This window comes from Etheostoma spectabile, chromosome 23 (assembly GCF_008692095.1).
Source record: "Etheostoma spectabile isolate EspeVRDwgs_2016 chromosome 23, UIUC_Espe_1.0, whole genome shotgun sequence".
NCBI lineage: Eukaryota > Metazoa > Chordata > Actinopteri > Perciformes > Percidae > Etheostoma > Etheostoma spectabile.
In genome coordinates, this window is record NC_045755.1 from 11,961,819 (window position 1) to 11,974,368 (window position 12,550).

Below are 12,550 nucleotides of genomic sequence, written 5' to 3' on the forward strand. Positions count from 1 at the left end.
TCCCACTGTCTTTAACAATTCCGCCACTTGGGGACGCTGACGTTGCATGCACGTTTTCCAATCCTACACACAGTGGCTTTAAAGATAAAAAAGGAACATTTAAAGTCATATATAAAAAGAAAGATGATAGAAAACATGTGCACATTAAGACTAAAATAGTAAGATTTAAAATCTTGCAGTCATCGTTGCTACTCCATCCCCCTCCCCGCCCTCTCTGTCTTAGCTGGGCGTCAGACTGCCGAGGTGAACCATCATGACCCCACGGCAGACTTCATAAAGAGGGCGTGCAGGCTTGACGCCCAGATGATACGGGACAGGAGCGGACACTTGTGGAATGCACTTGGGGAATAGACTTGCAAAATGTCATACAAAAAGTCTTTGCTGTTGCCATGTGATGTGGAGAACTTACGTAGAAGATCCGTGGCTGATTTAGGTAAGACTAAACTACTCTGCTTCTGCTGTGGCTTTCGCATTGACCGCCATTCAACCAACACACTGAGTTTGTTCCTTCACAACGGATTGGAAAAACCCGGGCTATCATAATTTGTCTTTGCGTTTTGTGTGTATTTCTTTGCTTCTTCGACATTTGACTTGCTCGTTCATTAAAGGCACCTGTGCTGCCAAACTTCCCTCCAATCTGAACTAGACTTTCAGAGCTAAAACCACGCTCTGTAGGACTTTCTGTTTGACTGTTGAACTCCATAGAAGTCCATTTTTCCCCAGAAGAATTGTTTTGAAGTCTGTTGGAGCTAAATCCTGCTCCATTCTCAGGGTTCAGTCAATTAGTTGTCAAAATCTCAGATGTTGATGTGTGAATCCTTTTTTTTATTACATAGGATATCCTGAGACAAATACAGAGTCAAGCTAACAGCTGTCCCCCAAATTTGTCTGGCTCTATGGCTCTTGGAGCCCTGGTATTATCCACAAAGGGTGGGGTCTCCAGGTCACAGTGATGTGATGTGTTTGTGCGCTTATTCGTTATCTTTTAGTTGGAATGTGACTGAAAGACATGACCCTCAGTTCAGGACTTGCAGAGCAACAGAGCAGTGGACGTAAAAGTGGGACTGAAACCAGATTCAGGATGGTCCCTAACAATCAATTCTACTTCTGACACATTTAGGAGAGGCTGGATTCTAATGTAATGTACCAGAACATCTTATTATATAGAACAGAATATTGCAAAACAACTCAATACAACAACCAACCAACAACAAACTATATACTTATAACAACAAACTTAATGCATGACCAACATGTCTTCATTTATGTTGAGATAATGCTTTTGCCTTTTAGCTTAAATGCATAATGCAAATCACACACAATGTTTAAGCACATATAACATTTTAAATCCCAACAAGTCATAAACGTTACTGAGGACACTTTTGGTGTACCTCTACGGACAGGGAGAGGTGAGGATTGTGTCCACTGTCCACAATCCGATGCATGTTTTTTTTTTTTCCTGTACTTTCATGGTGATTGTCTTGTTATGATTGCAACTTTGCGATCATAATGTAAATTATCCATTTTATTTATATCATGATAATTTGGTGGATTGTCTCATTACGCAGACATATGAGCAACCATTTATTGTTCCTAACTTTCATGCAGCCAAAAGACATTTCTCTCCTAAGCTGGCTGTATTCTTAAAGTTGTCAGCACACTACCATAGTAGTTTTAAAAAGAGCATTTGATTTCAATTTTCTGTGGAGTTGAAAGTGATTTTTATTTCTGAATGTGCAAGTGTGCTTCAACAACTTCCGGTTTCTTCCAGAATCTGTCCATTTTTAATTCTAATTTGAATTACATATCATAGCACAGTTTTTCTAATCTCTGTGTTGCAATGCATTTATAATATGATCAGTCTTGGCAGACTGCAGTTGACATTGTGTGGCAGAAGGGACATTGCATGACTCTCAGGAGGTTTTTGTTAGTCACACACTTTTCCATGGCTGAAAGGCATTGGTCCTGCATGTCAATCAACCGCTACACCTCTAATGCAATTACCAATGTGTGATGATATGCATTTTTCAATGCAGAACTGGCAAAAAACCCACTTCATGTCAAAGTATCATGTATGTAAAGCTCTGTTCTCCATGGTATTCCCTCCCCCTGTAGATCCTGAACAGCATCACCATGTTCCACGACGACCGTCCCAAACTGATTGGCTCTGTGTTGGCCCCCAATACCCAGAGCTGGGCGCAGTGGAGACGCCCTCCCCAGATTCTTCTGCCCACTACTTCTGTCAATACACACCCAAATGTTTCCTCACTGTCCCCAGAGGTGAATTAGAAGTTAGTTGATATCACAAAAATGATTGTTAGAGACAAGACAGGTCAACTGAAACGGCAGGGGCATGCATCACTGCTGTTTATTGTGAATTATTATTATTATTATTATTATTATTATTATTATTATTATCATGATATTTTCTTGTATTGCCATTTGGAAGAGTTTTCTCACAGTTGTGATCTGCACAGGAGGACACGCCTCCCTAAGATCTACACCGTCTCGGTGTGGAGAAGAGGGTTGGCATGAAAGCACCACAAAGACCACAATCAGAGCTGAGAACGAGGTGGAGGCCCAAAGGGAAGCCAACAACTACAAGGTGGGCCATGACTGTAAAGGCTCACTCCAAACACTCTCCTGCACCTCCATTAGTATCACCCTTCACTGGTATTCAATCAAGATTTAAAAAAAAAAAAAAAAAAAAAGGCCTGGGCACATTTTTAAAAAGCCAAATGTGAAAAGAATGACTTACTGCTTCCCTAGTTTGATTAAATTCATTGTTTCTCACAATGTGTGCCGGCCCCCATTTACATATACTATTTTCTGTGACCTACTTTACATTTAAAATCATTCCTTTTTCAGTTTGGCTTCAGAAAGTGGAAGGGCAATGTAACGGAGAAGCCCATCGAAGACCGATCAGACGTCATCAAAGGGCTCTACTCTGATCTTAGCATCGTTAAGCCTCAAGAAGGTCTTTTTTTTTTCTCTCTCTTTGCTTTCATCCTGTTTAACAGGACTGACATACAGACAAATATATGACATTTTTATGTGAACAGTAACCTGTATATGGGATTTCTTCTCTTTCAGGCCCAGTAGTCACCTTTGGGAACATAGTTTATGTCATTTTATTTGGATGGTGGATATCTTTATCCTACTTTATCATTTGTCCTGTAATGTTTCTAACAATCTTCGGTGCCCCTTATGGTATGTATCCCATAAACCATAAAAGTATTTTATTGTCTCCTAAAATGTGGAACATCATGCCATTTATTTTTTTTAAATGCTTTTGTTTAGGAAAACTTTGTTTCAAGATGGCATTGTACTTTATGTGGCCATTTGGGAAGTCAATAGAAAAGGTAATTTGATATGTGGTATAATACTATTCCAATATTTAAGTGCCTTTGCAAAGTTACCAACGAATAATTATTCACTCTATCCTGTTATCTCTTCCATTTTCAGGCCGGGGATGTAGTTAAGAGATCCATTGCAAAGCCTCCAAAGTGTGAGGTGATTCCTGAAGAGAGGGACAGTGACAACAGTAAGGACCGGGTCAGTGACAAGGACACCAGGCCCCTTCTGATATCTACCCCAATCCCTATTGAGATCCCTGTCCCAGAACCATCAGCTAGAAAAACTTCAAAGCACTGGGTAAGAGTCAGAATGACCTTTTTAATCACTTGGCGCAATGAACGTTTAGTAATATTTCTATATATTATGAATGATTTCCATTATTCTTTCTCTCTCTGCAGTGCCGTATCAGCACTTGTGTTTGGTTGTTGCTGGGTTACCCTGTCTTGGCTGTGGTCCACTCCCTGGCCTGTGTGCTCTCCTGGCTGCTGGTCTTCCCTATACCTGTAGCCAAGATGAATGCTCGCACACTGACCGTTGTCCTCCTCATGGCGCCAGAGGACATTCAGATTCACAGCCTGGATAAGGTGCACAATCATTTTCTAAAATGTCAGTGGCTGGTTTAGAGAAAGATGTTGAGGAAAGGAATGTGTGCAGTATTTTCCATTTTCCTTCTTTTGCTGCATTGGTCACGCTTACCAAAACATCAACTGCAAGATTGTTATGATAGATAGATAGATAGATAGATAGATAGAACTAGACCTTTTCACAGCCTTATTTGCTATGGTAACTGAAGTGCTAGAAGTTGTTATGTGAAAATGTCAACTCTAATTAGTGTCCTTATGACTTTCATGGCTTTTTTTGATTTATTATTTTACTTAAAGGGTCAGTTTGACCAAATCGCAAAGAACATACTTCTCATTTACCAACAAGTGGTGTATAACATGCACTGTACATAGTTTGCAGACATCTGCCACTAACACTGTGCAATGTAAAAGTTAATGGAAATAACTTCAGAGAAAATGGCTCCATATTAGAATTGCCATTGGTGGATTAGATGTTCATGGAAAGAAATGTCACCACTAGAGGGAAGCAGAGAAAATGTTTCTTTGTCTTTAAGTTTTGTCTTAACTGTCTCTTAACTGTTAATTGACTGTTTACATTTAATAAATGAATTAGTAACTTGAGGTAAGTGTTTTATGTTCTCTTTAGCAGACACTTGCGTATGAGACCCGAGTCATCTTATGCTGTTACCAAGCTTTCAATGTGTATTACTACAAATACACTGTCCAAGGAATCAACATTTTTGCTCTCAGTATCCTTTTTTGGTTCATTGGATCTAACTTAATAGAAGTAAGGGACCTGTAAGTAAAATGTGTTTGCTTGTAAGAGTTCAGTTATGGCACCATTGGATTGCATTTCAATATACTGGTCTCTTGTTTACTCAAAGTGGTGGTGGTGGTGGTGTGTGTGCAGTTAAGAGCAGGACACGGGAAAACTGTAGTTGTCTCAATGTCATCTCTGTTCGTAGTAGTAGAAGACAAGATCATCTTTCTACATCTATCCATCCTTAAGTATTATAGGTTTGATCCCAAATTTTGATTTTGATTGATTTTGAGTTTGTGTACTGCAGATGTACAAGGTCAATACAATAGTTGTTTGTCCATTCATTTGTTCTCTTTAAGTCTATGTTCCTTGCAGACATGCTTCCCCTGGTATTGTTCACTCTCATTGTTGGTTATACTGACCGTGAACACAATTTCTGCAGTGCGGAGGCTAAATTTGCCACAGCCATCGCTTCCATCATTCCTCTATCCTACTATATTGGTATGGGTATTGCCAGGTAAGGTTATTTATTTTGCATTTCTGTCTCTGGCCTGTAGATGAATGTTAATTAAAAGAGTGCAGACTTTGTGCATCTGAATTCATGAGGAAAATTACACTATGTATTTAATGGTTGCTTATTGCTAACTGCATATTCCCTCAGCATTTCTGCACAGAGTAACTTTGCAGTGGGAGCGGTGGTGAATGCGACATTCGGCTCCATCACGGAGATGACATTCTACATCACAGCACTGCTGCAGGGACACAATGCTAAGACCAAATGTTATGAAGAGGTGGTTAAATCAGCACTCACTGGGACCTTGCTCGGGTGTATACTGTTCGTACCTGTGAGTGCCTGAGAAAGACAGAAGAACATGTGTACATATCAGTTAACATTCAGCATTATGATACTCTGACATCATTATAAACCGCTTGCTGTTTGTGTTTGTCAACTACACAGGGTATCTGTATGATCATTGGGGGCATTAAACACCAAGAGCAGCGTTTTAACAGTCGTTCAGCTGGAGTGAGCTCTGCTTTGCTTTTCATATCTGTAGGAGGTATGTGTGGCAGCTGCACATAGAACTCCTTTTTAAACAATATGTCGTCCACTAACGCATTCATAAAACTTGACCCTCCCGTTGTAATATTTTCCCCAGGTGTGTTTGCTCCAACCCTATTCTCCAAGACCTTTGGTAATCTGATGTGTGAAAGCTGCACCAATATTCCAAGCAATGCCAGTGTAGCCTTCATCTGCAAGCATTGTCACTACGACACGGTGGGCTGCTTCACTAATCCTTTATGTGACTTCATGCAAATTTTAAATCAAGATTTGCCAATTGTCCCTGCACCTGGAAATGGCAAGGGAAGTGTTTGCAATGTTTCACTGCCTTGATGTTTGTATCAACATATTCCAGACACACCTACAATGCCTGCATCTTAATGGTTCTCCACAGCTTGATAATATAAAAAGGTTTTTAAAATATATATTTATATATTAAATATATTATATAAAAAATATATTCACCTTAATTTTGTTGTTTTTAACAGAGTTCAGCTGACCCACAATTGATCCTGTCCCATATTGAGTAAGTTCAGGTGTTACATACACTTTTTCTTTTTACTTCTTTTTTTTTTTTTTTAAAGTAATGAACTGAATAGTCTTTTAATTATTTTTTTTTTAAATTAATATTAAAGAAATAATGTTTTCCAGGCCCCTGGTGTACACAATTTCTGTGCTGCTGCCTTCTGCATACCTGATCGGCCTCATCTTCACACTGAAAACCCACTCCCACATCTACGATATCCACATCAGCGATGTTCAAGGGGGTCATGCACACGGTGGTCAGTATGCACAAGAGGGTACCAGCAACATTCACCCCACTGGTGAGGTCACCACTGGCCATCTCCTTGCAGCCAACACATGTATTAATGCCAGCCCTGTCTGTCTGTCTGTTGAACATTGCAACACACTGACTTGCCTGTTTTCTGCTATATTTGTGCATGTGAGGAAAACATTTCCCTTGCAGTAAAGTTGTGCATGCCAAAAGCCTTCAGCATGTGAGGGTGAATAACCTAAATATGGGAGAAAGTTCAGACTTCCAACTTGATTAGATTGATGGAAAAAAGGGAGAAAAACTCCCACAACAGTAAGGTAAGTCATAAACATGAAGTGTTAGTAATGTCATGTGTATGTCACCAGCAGGTCATCATGTAGTCCACTGGTCACGGTGGAGGGCTCTTGGAGTGCTGATTGTTTCCACAATATTGATGGCCTGCTGCGCGGACCTCAGCACGGAGAACATCGAGCCTATTCTTACCCATTCCTGCATCTCTCAGGTATTCAAAATGCTTAATCTTTTAAAGAGGAAGGGAAATGCCACTTAGATTCCAAGTGTCATTGATCCTTAGTTAATGACATTAGTATGTAGACGAAGATGCGAACCTTCAATTCAAGTTGACGTACACAACCTGGAATACATTTTTATAAACTAATTCCAATAGTTAGGAATTGAAAATATTACGTATACATTTTATGAAACCTCAATGTGTTTCTTTGTACTTTCTGCTGCCCCCTTTTGCAGTACTTCATCGGTGTCACAGTGTTGGCCATGGTGCCAGAGCTTCCTGAAATTGTCAATGGGATCCAATTTGCACTGCAGAACAACATCAGCTTGAGGTGGGAGTACACTCTGCTGTTGTAGTATAATTTTTAGTTACCACCTTCTTCCACTTTATAAAGGCCGTAGCCTACTTCAATTTCGAGCAATGATAGATCTGGCAAGCAAGCACAATATTTGAAGGGGCAGTTCGTCCAGAAATCAAAAAAACGTATTTTACCTCTTACCTGTTGTGCTATTTATCAATATAGTGAGTTATAGGTATCGGTCATAGAGATATATGCCTTCTTTCCAATAATTTAAAAAATAGTTGGCACTCACTTGGCACCAAAAGAATACATTTGAAAAACTTAAGCAATGTCTCTTTCTAGAAAAACATGATATTGTTACTCAAGATAACCCACATACCAGATTGTGAGCAGTCTCATGTAGGAACTAGTTTCTTTCTACCAAACAAAACCCGCCAACCGTGCAGCCTAGGCTTCTCATGGATGTCTAACTTGTGGTCCGATGTTCATTTATATTTATATTCTGGGCTGTACGACTGATGTATGTTTGCTGCCGAAACACCATAATTTCCCAATTTTGATGGGATCAATAAATATCTATATCTAGATATAAATCTATCTTTATTTCGGATCTTCATTATTTGCTAACAATGTAGCTTTTACTCTTCCTGGGGTCCACACAAAACAATTACAACAGCTAGCTAGTGGAGATTGATAGCTAACCAATAGGCCAGCTCACCTGGGCTTGCAAACATTACAGCTCAGCCAAGGAGGACGGCATTAATGTTTACATCTCACGCTGTCATGAGAACCAGCGTCTCGTCTGCTTCCTATTGCACGCAGATACAGTTGGCGGGCATAGTTTGGTAGAGGAAAAATAGTTTCTACATGAAACTGCTCTCATCACCAGGTTTGTGAAAAAATAAGTTTTTTGGGGGGGGGGGGGGGGGGGGGGGGTGAACTGTCCCTTTTACGTGATGAATAAATAACCATAGTGTGATAGTTCAATGTCTAATTTGTAATTTTACTCATTTATAAACATAGACGTTCACATTGTTTGAACAGCATTACACTTTATACATTTTCTTTTTTGGTTAGTGGATACCAAGGTATATTGAGTCATTGTAAAAAGGGGTGTTATAAAACATTTTAACTTGTATATGGTCTTTGTCTACAGTCTTGAAGTGGGCAGTTGCATTGCTGTGCAGGTCTGCATGATTCAGATCCCACTGCTCGTACTCTTCAATGCCTTTTATGTAAGTGCACAGTTTTTGTAACTAATAGATTTCTTTACATTATGCAATTGTTTTAATAATGACACAGCAAACTCTTTCCCCCCAGGATGTTGGATTTGTGCTTGTGTTCAGTGATATTCATCTCTGGGCCAGCATCTTTAGTGTCATTCTGGTCAACTACATCTTCATGGATGGAAAATGTGACTACTTTCAGGGTGAGTCAGGATGCAGAGATGTCTCCACATAAGAATTGGACATCAATTCACATAGACCAACAAATTAGAAAATGTTGGCAAATAAGCAATTGGTCATACCTTTAATTCTAAACCAGATGTAAGAGGTTGAACGCATAAGGCCTGTTTAAGCTTGATTTTAACATGTAGATTATAATTACCTCTGTTTTGTTTGCAGGCACTGCTCTGGTGGTGGTCTACCTCATCCTTTTGGCCCTCTACTTCTTTGCTCCATCTCCACGCTCTTGTTGATCTGCTTGCCAAGAAAAATCCTATAAAAATGCAGTAGTCCTTTATCTTCAGAAGGTTTGTGTTCACTAGCACGAAAACATGGAAAAAGATTTGAATTGAGAAATTTCACAGCAAAGCTGGAAGTGAGTAGCTTCCGTCTACTTTTTGTCAGTATGTTACATTAAATGGTGTTTTGTGCACTTGAACATATTCCCAGGTCTGGCTGTAATAAAAAAGTCTGACTTTGATGTTTTGCTCTTGCATTTAAATATACATTTGTGCTATTTCTTTTTTTGGCTCTTATATATATATATTGTAATTTGTGGTTTATAAAGGACATAATAAATGCATCTATTTAAAAAAACTTTTGTGTGAAGTAAGATTACTTTGCAACCATTGCTCCACTACTTACATAACTCAACTTTCTATTTAAACGTTTCTTTTGAAAAATGCACACCACTATAAATTATATGGAGTTTTAAGTTTGGGTACACTTTGATATCTTAGCTTTATGGCTCTAAAAAGTTAATTGACATTTTGGCATAAGGTGTTCTTAGCGACTGGACAAATGACATGCATGACATCACCTTGATCTGGTTTGCAGTCTCAGGCTAGACGTGGCAACAGCAGTTTGTTCAAAAATTGTCTTAAATAGAAAATGATTTATGTATCATACTAATTAGTCGAGCAAAGGGAACAGGGAATCCGAGCGCTATTTACAGAACATTTTTATTAACAGTACTCCCAACAACATTCACACAAGCCAACTGTACAACTTTGTAGTGGGTCACCTTTTAAAATTCAAATTAAAAGTTTGATAAAGTTTAAATATAAAAAGCAGCTAATGACGTCATGCAGAACAGAAATAAAAGGGGCAAGGAAAAGTAGTGCAGGCAGATCAAACCATAGGGCAACATCCCATCCTGGTCCTCCCTAACCTCTCATAATCACTTTGTTCAAGTTGCACAATATTTGGAACATGTTAAAAGAAATAAACCTAGGAACCGAACTGGACAAAACACACGTTGACCAAGTGATTTTTGGGTTAATTCCTAATATGCTGCATCCTGTCCTTAGGTCTATTCTGTCTGGCCATTAGCAGGATGAAAATACAAATCCTCTGCATCCTTTAAATAGGATACACAATTGCTATTTTTGTTACTAAGATGTTAACTTACTTTAAAAACTATTCTCAACATGAACCCTTTGTCTGACATGCAAAGATCATATATACTGCCTATATTTGGGAAATGTCTGCCTCAAAAGTTTGAAAAAGGCACTGCAGTGAAATCAAATGTTTGTAGAAGCCTGCTACTAAAGCAACTCCCTGTGCAAAATATTTTATTTCAACAGACAGGGAGTAAAGGTCTGGAACAGATTTAAGTCTTTATTCGAATAAAAGCATTTTTGAATTAATTGTAAAGAGCACCAAATTCACAGTGATGTGTTGCATGGTTTGGTTTACAAATGAGAGCTGCAAGCAAGCAGGATGGAAAATAAATCATTTTGAAGATAGCCACCCTTGAACCCTTTTTGCAGACTGTTTTCCAGACTAGGCTGTAACATAAAGTATAATGAAAAAAAAAACAGAAAATACAAGAGCTCAGACATACAAATCCAGCATTGAATCTTTTCTTCCCACACTAATTAACGATGGGCATTCGGTGTTTCTGCATGTTTTAGCTAACTTCTCACAAAAACATTACTCATGACCATTTTCGAAGTATACCATAACTTCAGGCAGACACTGCTTTCCGTTCATATAGTATTAAAACAAGTCAGACTTGAAATTTACGATTGGTTGGCCTCACAGTGACCAGCGTGTCTGCTCTTATTTATGTCAGTTACACAAGGATAACATAACTTTAACAATAAAGGCAAACACAGATCAGTGTCACAATTCTCAAGTCGCAATTTTCATACCATAGGGAGATAAGGGAAATAAAAAGGCTGCCTGGAAGGTCGCAAAAAACATTTTAAAAGTAAACCTAAAACAGCAGCATGTCAGGAGAAATGAAAATTAAACATGAGATTTGAATTAAATTGGCTAAAATGTGCAGAAACACTGACATGGTCCTTAAACATAACAGTCTGCCACTTTTTAGACTGAAGATAGACTGCTTATATGATTAAAAAAAAAAAAAAAGTAAATGTCCACAAATTGGCTAAATACAGTGTGCAAACCGCAATATCAGGTGATGAGAATATCCCCAGAAAAACTGAATTAGTCTTTCAAATAAATACACATGCATTCTTCCTTTGCACAGAATTCTTAAAAAGTACTGGAGGAGGCAGATAAAAAAAAAAAAGACTGAACGAATGGACAATCTTTGAAAACATGGCATGGCAAAATAAAGTATTTCCGGCTATCAGAGTTTGGAGGACGAGAAGCGGGAATTCATGTTTAGCTTGACACAAAGGCATCATGTAAGGAACTGTGGTGGCAACAAGGGGGTTGAGTAAAATCCATAAAACATTCCACATTTATTTTTTTTATCATCACTGAAACTGCGAAAAATAATAAGACCTAACAAAAAAAGGCATCCCATTGTTTTTGGTTTTAAGGTGGGGCTACGGTAGGCAGGGGAGGGAAAGAACGTTTTCCCGAGAATTTTGCTAAGAATTTAATTCTCTGTGCTCTGTCAGAACTCATCTCCTCCCAGTCCAGTCCAGTCCAGCCCGTCCCATCCATTCATTTGTCCGTCCTTTTATGTGCGGCCTATTTCAAACGTTCAATGAGTTCCTGTGTGAGTCCCAGGTTGAGCAGCTGCATGGTAGGGATTGAAGTAAGGTGGGGAAAGGCCTTGAGGAGCTTCTCCCAGCATAGCTCCAGCAGGCTGGGTACACCCAGCCAGATCTTAAACAGAGAGCCAGTTCTCTTGTTCTCATGGATGTTCACCACCCCACCATGGATGTACATGCAGCCAGCCTGGGGACAGAGTGAAGAAAAAGAAGAGTAATGTCGATGTCAATTTTATTTCTATAGCACATTTAAAATCAACAAAAGTTGACCAAAGTGTTGAACAGAATTGAACTGAATTTTGACGTAAATATTATATTTCAGTCTAGAGACAGAGCTTACTACATTAATCACTTGGGCCTTTTGGTTCTTTTTAAGATTATTTTTTGGGGCTTTTTCCTTTATTAGTGACAGTGGATAGACAGGGGGAGAGGGAGAGAGATGGGGAATTGAGCTACAGCAAAGGGCCGCTGCAGGACTCAGCCAACATGGGACGAACGCTCTTACAGGGTGAGTTAGAGGCCGCCCCGGCGTTTTGGTTCTAAGCTCCCACATCATTGATAATGTGTGGGAAACTGACTGACAAATAATTTTCTCCAGCAATGTGCCAATTGAAAAAGACCATAACTGATCATCTGATACAAAGTAGATCAATAAGACGAAAGAACATATTCTTCTATCCCTCACATTTTCATCTCATTTTGCTGTCAGTACAGAACTTATAAAACAGAACATAGAACAGAATATAGACTAACAAAAGGGATAGGTCATTTACATTAATTCCATGAGTTACATTACATGATTA

General features: G+C 39.0%; 2 protein-coding genes across 4 annotated transcripts in view; one reads left to right on the forward strand and one right to left on the reverse strand.

The window, feature by feature from the left end:
- The first annotated feature begins 211 nt into the window (after window positions 1-211).
- Window positions 212-9,295, forward strand: cax1 (cation/H+ exchanger protein 1). 3 transcript variants are annotated; one of them, XM_032505434.1, is made up of 20 exons: window positions 212-433; window positions 2,116-2,280; window positions 2,478-2,605; window positions 2,869-2,977; window positions 3,094-3,210; window positions 3,301-3,362; window positions 3,466-3,654; window positions 3,756-3,941; window positions 4,567-4,669; window positions 5,056-5,197; window positions 5,342-5,525; window positions 5,639-5,738; window positions 5,838-5,956; window positions 6,229-6,266; window positions 6,392-6,564; window positions 6,884-7,017; window positions 7,263-7,357; window positions 8,484-8,562; window positions 8,648-8,756; window positions 8,953-9,295. In XM_032505434.1, exons 1-20 carry the CDS (start codon window positions 361-363, stop codon window positions 9,024-9,026), a joined length of 2,379 nt encoding a protein of 792 aa, XP_032361325.1. In that variant the 5' UTR covers window positions 212-360; the 3' UTR covers window positions 9,027-9,295. The 3 variants fall into 3 exon arrangements, with proteins under 3 accessions (XP_032361325.1, XP_032361327.1, XP_032361326.1); XM_032505436.1 differs by having other exon boundaries at window positions 6,392-6,522; XM_032505435.1 differs by having other exon boundaries at window positions 4,570-4,669.
- A 1,081-nt stretch (window positions 9,296-10,376) lies between these two features.
- Window positions 10,377-12,550, reverse strand: part of klhdc10 (kelch domain containing 10) — a 5,119-nt gene continuing 2,945 nt past the window's right edge. The window contains exon 9 of the mRNA XM_032505402.1: window positions 10,377-11,934. Coding sequence (XP_032361293.1) covers window positions 11,725-11,934 — 210 coding nt within the window. The 3' untranslated portion in view covers window positions 10,377-11,724. The remainder of the gene's footprint in view (window positions 11,935-12,550) is intronic.

What these genes read in the sequence shown, in the direction of transcription:
- cax1 (XM_032505434.1), top strand. Translation starts at nt 361, where the DNA reads ATGTCATACAAAAAGTCTTTGCTGTTGCCATGTGATGTGGAGAACTTA. An exon ending in AGATTCACAGCCTGGATAAG is followed by an intron (nt 3,942 to 4,566) that starts GTGCACAATCAT and finishes TGTTCTCTTTAG; the next exon opens with CAGACACTTGCGTATGAGAC. An exon ending in CAGCAACATTCACCCCACTG is followed by an intron (nt 6,565 to 6,883) that starts GTGAGGTCACCA and finishes TGTCACCAGCAG; the next exon opens with GTCATCATGTAGTCCACTGG.